The sequence below is a fragment of the Taurulus bubalis genome, assembly GCF_910589615.1.
Source record: "Taurulus bubalis genome assembly, chromosome: 6".
Taxonomy (NCBI): Eukaryota; Metazoa; Chordata; class Actinopteri; order Perciformes; family Cottidae; genus Taurulus; species Taurulus bubalis.
The window spans coordinates 22,557,397-22,569,881 of record NC_136594.1 but is presented as its reverse complement, the minus strand read 5'-3'; the positions used below and the strand labels follow the sequence as shown (position 1 = coordinate 22,569,881).

The 12,485-nt window shown below is 42.5% G+C and overlaps 1 protein-coding gene across 1 annotated transcript; it reads left to right on the top strand.

The window, feature by feature from the left end:
* Window positions 1-2,440: 2,440 nt before the first annotated feature.
* Window positions 2,441-4,346, top strand: mchr1a (melanin-concentrating hormone receptor 1a; the record flags this gene model as incomplete). The annotated part of the gene is made up of 2 exons (XM_079219238.1): window positions 2,441-2,510; window positions 3,337-4,346. Coding segments are annotated over 2 exons (1,080 nt in total), but the record flags the coding sequence as incomplete, so codon positions are not given.
* Window positions 4,347-12,485: the final 8,139 nt, after the last annotated feature.

Genomic DNA, 12,485 nt, shown 5'->3' with positions numbered 1-12,485 from the left:
GAACAGATTTGTGTCTACTGAGATGTTTGTGAGAATGTTTTTTCTTTCTTTCGGACAGGGTCTCGCTGATTGTCAGCGACTGTTGCATGACCTTGCTGGTCTCAAAATATTCACCAGTTTGGACTGTTTCAAACAGGACCACTCCCATCTACCACACCGTGTGGTACACTTGAGAGCTGTACCCCTCTGTAGGAGCGTGGGCAGAGGTACCTAGAATATACAGACATAATAATAAGACACCGAGGAGCTTTGTTTCACGGTAAAGTTACAGATGGGTGGAGAGCAAGAGTAAAGTTGTCTTACCCTAGTATTGGCGGTGCAAGCAAAGCCCCTTTCTTGACGAAGCGGCTCAGTCCAAAATCAATAACGTGAACGTGCGGGACGTCCGAGCCGGTCTCGATCAATATATTTTCCCTCTTAATGTCCCGGTGAAAAATGTGTTTCTCCTGAAGGTCAACTGCTGCATCCACCAGCTGCTTAAGAATGATCTGACAGACAAAAAGAGAGATGAGGGATCAGAGAGGAGGGTGGGTTTGACATGTGTTCATGCCTGTGACTCTGAGCTGACTACAACTGCAGTTTCTATAATCATAATCAATCGAAACAATGGCCAAAACTAGGAAAATAAACCCTCAATTGTAAAATAAATCCCTGAAGTAAAAAGTTAAAAACACAGAAGGATCCTCCAGCTGCTTACTTTGAAGGCCCCCTACTCTGGTAAGGAGCCTCCGTTGCATTTGATGTAGTGAAACCGGTCTCTCCAGCACCAGGATCAGCTCCTGGCCCAGATCGTACCAGTCCAGTATGACACGGGTGCTGACGGCCCCACTGATCCGCTTGTTTGCTCCTGCAGTCTCAGCATGACGGCGACCTCCAGGGAGAGCTGCCTCCTGAAACATCACAACAGAGTTAAAGGATGAGAGAGAACCACTATTCATCCGTAGAACATTCAGGAAGAGTGAGCAGAGCTGAATCCACTGGAAGGACATCCTAGACTGAAACACTACAACACGTATTTTCAGGTGATTATACACTTAATTAAACATACCTATTAATATCATATTCCATTCCAACAAACAGATTCCCCTAAATGCTGCATCCTGGCCCTTTAATTCTGGAGAGTTTCGCTAGTTTTTCATTCTCTGTTATAGTTGTGTAGTATCTTGTGATCATATTAGTAACAAGCACGGTTTAAGATGCACAAGCATTAATGCACGGCTCCTTAGTTTTCTTTACAACAGACGCTAACTCCCAAGGATGTCAAAATGTTCCCTGTGTAGCGCGTGGACACACACACACACACAGTTTAAATCCTCCACCTTCAGCCACGTTTTGACCTTTAGAATAGTCCATGTCACCAACTGCACCAAGTTGACAAACTCACACAATGCTTGGATGCATACGTGCAGTGGTCTTCAGGGGGCATATTCATGAGCCTCAAGCCGCCACATTCAACTTTAATGAGAGACGTGCGAGGACTCCGGATGGGAGGAAGCGCCGCCATCTTGTGGCTCATCGTGGAAAATGTCAGACAATGTCAGGTCGAGCACCGCCAAAGACCAGCAACGGCGCGTGCTGCTGCACCTATAGAAACCGAGCCATGTGCCCATAAAGTGCACTTAAGGGAGGCGCAGTGTCGTCCATGTTTTCACAGCGGGAAATGACCTGTTCAAGCGGCTCAAACCTGACAGGAACTTACAAGGGAGTTGTGGATTAATTAGTCGCTAAGTGAAAACACCTGTTGCTCATTGTCTGCTTCTCGAAAAGCCCACACACTAGCACGGGCTATTGCCTGTCGAGGCAGGACACGTGAAGGCTTCGTCCAATGCCGGAAAACACTTTTTCTTGATTTGCGCTCTTTGCGCGTGCGTCACACAGTTATTCTAACCCCACAGGGCGCACAGTTCAACATATAAGGCCACGCGCTCTTCATTTCTATATTTATTTCATGGCTGTTTTCATTGCATTTGCTGCACATCCACAAAAACAAGTTAAATAATACATTTGGACGCACTTTAACGCATCACGCACGCACACACACACACACACACACACACACACACACACACACACACACACACACACACACACACACACATTCTAGGACCGTATCCGACAGGCTGCGGGTCATACAGTGCTGAGCCTGACTGACACCCGCCTCGCAGGTCGCAACTCCGCTGAGAGCGTCACACCAGGAGATGCTCTCGCAGCCTCCTCACCGAGGAGCGGCTTTATGACCGTAGAGCTGCTCGCGGGATGACAGGGGAAATGAGCTCGCGCGGAAATAATTTAACTATACAACATATGATATTTGGACTCACCCTTTGAGAGTTGAGGGGTACGTGTGGAGGATTTCGTTTGCAGGATGCCGCAGATGCATTTTCCTGCACGCACATGGTGATACTTTTTTTTACAATTATTTTCTTTAACTTGGATACACTTTGGATTACCGATGGATTTCACAAACGGTTCAAATTGTTCCCTCGGATACTTTAATTCGACTACAACAGGTAGGTCGAGCAGCCAGCGCGTCGGTGTTGTACGGTAATCCAGTTAACGTTATAGACCGTTATTTATTCATACCTTGTTCATGAGCGCCATAACGGCAGTCAACATGAAATTAAAACAACAATAAAATTAAGTATTTTTTCTCATTTTGTTTTGTGTTGCATCCCCAAATGATCTAATATCATCTGTCACATTTAGTTTTTGATCATAAAATCTTTCCCCAAATTGAATCGATGTAAGCTCCAGGATTTATACTTAATTGATTAATGATTAATGTAAAAATAGTGAGTCAAGCCACTGACTGGGGCTGGCAAGCTTTCTTTTACACATTTCTGTGACTTTGTTTAAAACATATTGCATATATAGACATGGATATGGTCTATTCTTCTAACATGATTTAGAGTATTACAAACACATACTCATATGTCTTTGCTCTGCGCTGTGTTGAAACAACCAAAAACACACCCACACACACACACACACCCACACACACACACACACACACACATTTAACAGTAATCAATCATGTCCAACCTGAAATTATAAAGCAGCCTATAAATCAAGATTGTTACAATGTGCCAGTGATCAATGTGGTTTCCGATGATAGATAAGCCCACATCATAAGCCTCTGACAATCCAGAATTATTGATGTATTACTCTGCTGCTCTTGCTCTTTGTGTCATGTAACATTGTCACATGATATTACATGAAAAGCCTCCATATCATACAACGTGATTTCACACAATGTATGGCAGGGTATGACATCACTTTATGCATGTGCTTGATATTCAACGGCTGCTCCGTCCCTCTTCTTGTCTCCAGCTGCAGACGGGGCCCTCCACTGCAGTGCCATCCTCCCCGTCATCTTCGGCATCATCTGCTTCCTGGGCATCTTGGGGAACTGCATTGTCATCTACACCATCATGAAGAAGACCAAGTGCCACGCCAAGCAAACCGTTCCGGACATCTTTATCTTGAATCTGTCCATCGTCGATCTCCTGTTCCTCCTCGGGATGCCGTTCCTCATCCACCAGCTGCTGGGCAACGGCACCTGGCACTTCGGCGCTGCCATGTGCACCGTCATCACGGCACTCGACTCCAACAGCCAGATCGTCAGCACTTACATCCTCACTGCGATGACCCTCGACCGTTACCTGGCTACGGTCCATCCCATCCGCTTTAACTACATCCGCACGCCCTGCGTGGCCTCGCTGGTCATAGGCCTGGTGTGGGGCCTGTCGTTGCTCACCATCATCCCCGTGTGGATGTACGCAGGCCTGATGCCTCTCTCGGACGGCCTGGTGGCCTGCGCCCTCCTTCTGCCTGACATGGTAACCGACATATACTGGTACACGCTCTACCAGTTCTTCCTGGCGTTCGCCATACCACTGGTCGTCATCTGCCTGGTGTTCTTCAAGATCCTCCAGCACATGTCCACCAGCGTGGCGCCGCTACCGCCGCGCAGTTTGAGGGTGCGCACCAGGAAGGTGACCCGGATGGCAGTGGCCATCTGCCTGGCCTTCTTCATCTGCTGGGCCCCTTTCTACATCCTCCAGCTGGTCCACCTCGGGGTGCATAAGCCGAGCGAAGCTTTCTCCTACGCCTACACCATAGCCATCAGCTTGGGGTACGTGAACAGCTGCATCAACCCGTTCCTCTACATCGTCCTCAATGAGACCTTCAAGAGGCTGTTTCTCAGGGCTGTGCGCCCGGTCAATAGAAAGTTCCGCGTGAACCCGAGCACCACGGACAGCGTGAGTGTGAGAATGGTGCCTGAAGGGGCTCGGCAGGAGCCAGCGTCTGGGGAGATGATGCCGTCCAACATGGCCCCGCAGTGAATAGGAATCAAAATGACTTCACCATGCATCACTGTGGATTTGATAAAGCACTGTCAATGGGACATTAGCACGAGAACACATGCTGTTTCTGAACAGTCTGCACATCAGCTCCAATCAACCATTTTCACTGAAGTGACTTTTTTCAGCTTCGACCTGCATTAAAACGTTGTTTCCCATCGTTCATAATCATGTCAAAGCACAGCAGGACTGATTTACATACCGGTCTGCTACAGGGCTTAAAACACTCTTCAGTATACTCATGTACAATTGCAAAATAGAAAACACACATTTTCAAAAAACGGAAACTCACAGTGAAGTCAAATTGGCTGATTTGCTGAACCCGTTGGTTCAAAATGTACTGTAAAATGAATTTTGCACGTATATAAAAGCACTCAATACAACCTATTTGTTCAGTTGAACATAATCACACGAGTGACAATCCTGTAATCCTCCTTTTGTCGGCAAAAATGTATATATTAACAATTGCGCCAGTGCTGTGTTTGAGAGCAGTAAGAGGGTTAGTTTCTGAATACTGAAGGTGTTCAGACTAAATGCACTGCTGTTCTTAACCGCAAGCAGGCAGCGGACAACAGCAGAGAGGAGAATCACGCGGAGTTCATAAAGTCAATCCATGGACGCCACATGATTCTGCTCTGCTCGTATGCCAGCAGATTGTTGCAGCTTGGGTGATCACATATGAATGTTAAACAAGAGACATTTGCAACCTGTGCGGTCGTGACGTGGCGGCTACGGACAGCGAGCTCGTCCTATCGGGGGCATTCAGGTTCTAAAATAACGACACTGAATACCAGCGGGTCTTGGATGACATCCTAATAGGTGGAGTAAACACTACATTGTAAATATACTCCCGTCAACACACACGTATATCTTTGGTGATCCGTGCAGTTTGACAAGCAGTTGCTTGCCAGTGGCCGAATACTGGAAAGAGAGGCATGAAAAAGAGTTTTTGTTTCAAGACTTGCAGAGATGCTATTGAGATGTTGGTCATGTATTCTTGTTTTTGTTCTTGTGTTTTTTTCTTTTCTTCTTTAGCACTAAGTAATGTAAGTGTTTGTGCAATGACTTTCAACCAGATGCTTGTATGACTTCTCCATGGTAACGATGCTTTTATGTGGAGGACATGGCTTCCAATCAGGGAAGATTAGCGGTTTTGAGTCATGTTCTAATGTATTTGTTGTTCAAACAATGAAAAAAGACTTCACATTAACGAAGCATCATAGAGCAGAAGCCTACAAAAAAATATTTGAAGCCTTTATTTTTGTTCCTCTGTGTATATGTCTGTTGCTGTCTGTCTGTTTGTTATCTCTTAAAAAGACAGTTCCCCCCAAAATCAAAATACATTTTTCATCTTTCCCGTAGTGCTATTTATTAGCATAGTTTGTTTTTGTGTAACTTACCTAGTGTTGGAAATACCGGGCGTAGAGATGTCGGCCTTTTCTCCAATATTATGGGATTATATGGCGCTCTGCTCTTGGTGCGCAAAGTGCCAAAAACTCAACAGCAATGTCTCAATCATGACGCTTTAGTCAAAATAATCCACAGACCTTGTTGTGAACAGTTTCATAGAGGAACCTTTTCCTTTCAATCTAGATTGATAAATAGCACTACACCTAAGAGGATACATATGTATTTTATTATTTTGGGATTAACTGTCCCATTAAAAACTAGTACCACCGTTTGGCAAATGAGTTACACTAGGAGTTTGCAACGGTATGATCATAATAATAATGCAAAAAAACATAAAACTCACACATAAGCTGTTCAAGTTTGAGGTTTTGTCAATTTCACACACAGTTTCACACACAATGTTCACAGTGGAAGGCTGCTTGTGAAGATGACTCACATTTAGCATTGTGATGAAAGAATAAAAAAATGCAACTGAAGAGAAGATGCATTACATTGCAATCTGGAAACATTCAACATCTTGAATAAGTAAAATAGTTATTTGTCAAGCAGTGACAGAGTATTGATTATGTCTGAAATTTAAAGTAGGAATTTAAATGAAGGGCTTTGTGGTCTGGATGAGCTGAAGTGCCAAATATGTTAATGAGTGCCATTTTGCAAATGGTTGGTAATGTTGCCCGACTGAAATTAAGTTGTGTCATCTTTCAATATGACTGATGATAATGGTGAAATTATAGGTTGATGAAGGGTTATACAAAATGTCTTATTCTCTGAGTATACATCTTGAGTCTCTCAACCTTTTTCTGGCGTGTGTTTGTCGGTTTTAGAAATGTCCTCACACCTGCTAACCAAAACACAACTTGCAGATGAGAAACTCTGGTGAAACTGCTGCTTTTGTCCGTAATGCAGCAAAAGAAGAAAACATGAGCCGCTTTGCTTTATCGTTGAAGAAAATAATAAGTTGCGTACTGTTGTGAGCATTGACAACTTCAATAAATCAATATGTATTTCTGTGACAGAAATATTTGATGACTGGGCAATTGTTGCTTTTTCTCATCTGCAATGTAATTTCACTCTAATGTTGAACACCGTAACAATATTTTCATTTCAATTTAATTTGGACTATTTAGAAAACGTGTTTGTTGAAAAGATGAAAGCAGCATGATATCTTTTGTCAGATAACATTTTTGAATCACATCTTCCAGTTTATATTTATATTTGGCCTCTTTAAAAATGTTGTTCTCTTTGCAAACAAGCTCACACAGGAGCCAAGTTTTATATGTAACCATGCACTTAATCGTGAATGGAAAAGATCGAGTGGAGAGGAGATGAAGCCAGAGAGCACCAACAAGGCCGCATGACTGAAATACTTCTGCATTGTATGATCTCCGTTTTTATATTTGGCGATGCTTCAAGAGAAAAGTTTCAGTTTAGAGTGCAGATGAGAGGCCATGCTGCATCGCCCATGCTGCTCTATCAAAAGGGCCTCATTCGCCTCACAAAAACACATTACAGAATCACTCAACTACATTACGCTGTTTGCACGCTGCGTTGTTATTTTCACAGAATGACGAAGACTGGATGATGATAAAAATGAATTTGTTGGAGGCAGAGAGGGGGTGAAGGTTGTTGGCTGAGGCAAAACAACTAGAGCTCGAGGAGCTGCATGAAATCACAAAATTACCCCTAGAGCCGGCGGCTGATGAATGGATGAAAGTTTGGGCTTGATGTAAGATGAGCCTGATGGAGGGCAGGTGTGGGTCATCAGCGGGAGCCAGAGGAGCATCACCAGACAGACAGGTGTACTGTGGTCAGAGGGACTGGAATGGAACATAGTATTAGTCACATTACTTTTCCAGCGAGAGTTTTGTTCGTGCTCATCACTGTTCACGGATTGTGTTTTATAAAGTTGAAAAAGAGGTCGGAGTGAAAGGGTGGGAAGAGCTGTGTCAGCTGGGAAGATACATTGAGACTTTTCAAGCCCATGGCATTGATGAAATACTCCTCCCTGAAGACTCAAGGTTTTTTTTTCTCACATCCTCCTTAGACGAGGTAATTTATCTGGCGTTTCAGAAAGAACGTAATATCTGATTTCCTGTTTTATCAAGATGTATTTGTGCTGTAAGTGAAGTGGTTTATATTATGGTTTATAAATCTCCCCAAAGTCAGACTGTAGGCTTTTTATTTTTACTTTTGCAATATATTGCAGTGCAGTGTTTTGCATTGCAAGGTTCTAAATGAACTGATCAGTCTCAGTAAGGGGCAAGAGACGGCTCCACAGTTGAAGGTTAAAAGTTAGCTTATGGATTCTTAAAACAATATTTAAAATATGCTACAACCAGAGGGGAATATCTGGGGCATTGGCAAAACACTTGCAGGCGCCTGGAGCGACCAGCATTCAGAGGAACACACAAGAGGGACTCCAGCAGTGTTGGCAGCATGTGGCAGAAGTAGACCACAGAGTGGAGGCACATGCAGACACAACCGCCTTCAATCAACCCGCTGAATCACAGTCGATGGCCGCCGACACAAACACAAACACCCACAGTCAGCCCACACGGTCACACCGGCATGAGGGGAAATCTGCTTTAAGTGACAACATTAACACAAGAACACAAAGGAGGCTTAGCAGAGAATACAGGACAGGAAAACAAGATGTTAGATGCACCGTTAATACCATGTTTTTGATATTGTTTTAGTTGTCATTTGACAAGTTTTAATACATAAAAAAACGATAATATTGTCATCATCAGCAGTAACTACAGTTATAATAACAAAAAATGATCATGAAAAAAAAATCAAAAAATTTTGAACAGAATCAATATTAGAAATGTTTATGTATTTTTTATATTTGCAGTGATGTAATAGTATTAATATTGATGGTGATAATGTATGTGTATATATGTAGGTATGTGTATTTTAATGGTGTAGAAGTGGATACAGATACAGATGTGAATGTGTGCAAAGTTACAACTGCTAAACAAGTAAGAAAAATAATAAGGTGGATGGAATCCGGCTTGTCAGAAATGCATGAGAGATGACCAGATGGAGTTGCAGTTTTAATGACTGAGGTGGACAAATGTCCATAGAGGTGCACTCTAGAAGATTTTCCTGGGTGCAGAATGTGTGATGTTTCCAGCTAATGAGGATCTTTTTCTTGGCAGAAGTCAAAGCCCTTAAGTAATTTACTGTGTTTAGGTCAAGCGGATTGTAGATGTCTCCTCCTATGACTCAGGGATTTCTTTCCAAAAAGATGCAGTGTGTGGGTGTGATACCTTTCACAGCTAGTTCTTATGTGAAGTATGAAAAAAAATGTAAACTTTTGCTGAACTCTGCTTACAGAGTTCAGCTCATCTTGACCTAATCAGATGGGCGCCATCAAAGTGGGGCAATAACTGAATTTATCTCATTATTGTTGAAAGTTTCGTCGGTTGTGTTGCCTTTGTGTCCCTCACTCTGGCCAAACATCTTCCAAACATGCAGCCAAGGCCTGCTGCATGAAGGGAGGAAGGAGGACACTGTGAGGAGGAGCAGGGGGGAAAAGGTCTGATTGTAGACTTATAAAACTCATGTTGACCTATTTTTCGGGGTCAGACCTCTGAACCATCTGTGGTGAAGGGCTCTGTCCATTCAATTGTATTATTCCAAGTTTTCTGTTTCTGTTTAATAAATACTTAAAGACATTTAAGTGTTTCACATCACATTTGTTTCCTCTAAGGAGAGTAATTAGGTTCATCTCCATTACATGAATCACATTTTAGAAATGTTTGGCCTTGCGAAGGGTATATCTGCAGAGTCTCTTATATTTGTTTATGAAGAGAGCATTATTAGCATTATTATCGGCGTGTAACTTTTGTTACCACGCTTTATGTCGGGTTCGTCAACTGATTTTGAACTCAAGAGATCATCTTTAAGAGTGGCGGAGAGATGATTTGACATTAATAGTCTCCTACGATGGCTTCAACCTCTCCCTGTATTCCCTGTTTTTGTTCCCATCACAGTGTGCACTTATAGAGCTACAGCTGCCAAATGTCATATAAAAAAAAAAATAATCCATTTAGACGTGTCATTATATCTGCTGTAAGCTCTGTGCCTGACAATCCAGAACTTCCCGAGAGGGCGTCTTTCCTACGTCTCTTAACAAGGAGTCTGTCGACAGTTCAAACAGACATCTTCTAGTAGTCGGGGTTGACGCCCGGTGTTGCCTCGTCACTAACAGGATCCATTTGCTGTCACACAGAAGCACTTCTGCAACTGAAGCAGAAGAATCCTCTCCGGGAGGTATTTTCTTGTCGAGGTGAAAATACAGTATTCTGTACTGCTTGATTCTCGATATTGGGCCACATCTATAACATTGACTCGACTTGAAGTGATTTCTCAAATGGCAACTGAGGGCAACTTTGTTGTCAACGCTGAAAGAATATTCCTGCGCCTACTGGCTACAATTTAACTTTAAAAAAGACCCTTTTGTCCTCCACTAAGTACTACAGAGTAGTGTTTCTTTACCTGCATGAAGGGCAATTCTTTTTTCATGCTGATTTACATAGAGCTTCACTTTTCTATTTCTCCCGGTTTTGAATGGGATTGAATGCTCCAGATAATTAAAAGAAGACGTCAAGGCTTACGAGCCGGGATGGGCTACTGCAGGGTAGTGAAGGAAGTAGCTTAAGTGGTGGATAAGCTGGGAGCTCGACACTCCCAATTATACTTGAAAAATATCAAACTGTTATCAACAAAAGTCTGCACTAATGGGGTACTGCAATGTTTGTATCTATGACTGCCGCTTTTCAGTGTGTAGGTCAACAAGAAGCTGCTAAGATGCAAAGTGTTTGTTCATTTGTGATTTTTTTTAAATTTAAAGTCCACCAGTTCATGCTCAGTTCACCACTAGAATAACAACAACTCCATTTTTACATTCAAAATATTTACAAAAATGTATGTATTATTAAAATGTTAGTATTTAACTTCATTCAGAATTAATTTGTTCAACATTAGCTGGCTCAAAAACAGAAAAAAGCAGAAGCAAATTGCCCGTGGTACCGGTCTGCAGTGATGTGTCTCATCATGAGCACCAAAGGTCAAGAGGATGTGACTTCAAGCTTAATTATGTGCAATGTGTGCAAAATGTTGAGCCAATCCATCAAGCAGATGTTGAGATATTTCACAGCATAAGTGAACACTTTAACTTATTGGTGGTGTTGGAGGAAAGGCTTCATCCAATCGGGAATCGATGAAAATCTGTCCAAAGGTTCATGCAATCAAGCCGACAGCTGCAGCTGTGATGAAGTGTAATCAGCGGTGTTGGACACACCTGTGCCCGTTAGCAAACACCCGAGCAGCAGAGTCCTCTCACCACTAATCTTCGTGTTTCCTCACAGCATGACATATCCATACCTTCCCTCCCTACACTACTGGTTTTACAGATTCCTCCCATCCATTTGTTTCAACTTCTTTTTGGTTAATAAATCATATTACTTGGTAAGTATGCAGCGTCTGTGACATTGTCTGGACAATCTCCAGAGCCATGCAGGTATCATGACTAAAAATATTATCTCACATCTGAGACATGATACATACAAAAAACAACTGCGGTAAAATATTCAGATATAACAGTATTTGTACTCCTGATCCACACATCCCTCAGGAAGTTGCTCAATAACGTCAAGAGCTGCCACAGTCATGGTTATGGGCATATCTAGCGACCCATGGGTGTCGGGGCGACTGGAGGAGTGTTTTGCACTCAATCTCTGACAGTGTGGCCTTGAAACGTTTGAAATGATTGATCCTGTGGAGACGTTAACAATGAGCGTCATGTAAAGAAGAAGTGCTTCCTGTCTTGGAGCAGAAGATGCACGAGAGACTGGATTTTAAGCAGTGGGATCACGCTTCGCTCGTTAAGATTCTGCAAAGATGTGCCATCGAAATCTATTTAGTTTCTGGGGAGTGCTGTGCTCACAAAGAACAAGTCATCTGCGCCACTCAGAATAGTTAGTCTCCCTGACACCATAACCTTCTTAGCCTTCACTTGGAAGTAATGCATCAAAGATGAGTCAGAGAACGCTTCAGTGAACAGCGCTGCTGGGCCTGTTGAGTTGGAGTAATGTGATGGATAATTCTCCACCCAGTCTTGAGACCATGGTGTGCTTTGTTTTGTTATTATCAGTTGATGGAGGTATACTGTGGATATAATAGAATGACTCAGCCTCATCCTCGCCATCACGCCCGACCGCCGCAGCCTCTGTCATTGGCTTAATCCTCCTCCCAGCAGAGCAATGTGATGCCAGCGATGAGGGCATCTTCAGGCAAATCTGGGAGTTAAAGGAGGAGAACGCTGCCAACACGGCAGACATTCATCCTTTTTGTTTGTTTGTTTGTTTGTCATTTATTACAATACAATATTCTATATAATATACAAAACAGGAAGACTAAAAAGGTATAGGTAGAAGCAAACAATGCTTATATATTCCTATCCTAAATTATTATGATCAATTAATCAGATAATTAATTCGAAATAAAGGAAAAATAAAATATATACATATACATACATTTCATTCACACTTGTAACCCTCAAAAATTGTTTTATAAATAATCCTTTTGAAAACCAAAAATGAATTGTTCCATAACAGAACTCCTACAATAGAAAATACATCTTCTATTAATCCCTCTTTTTTTTTAGCTTTTTGTACAATAAACTTACAAACATCTCTCTTTTGC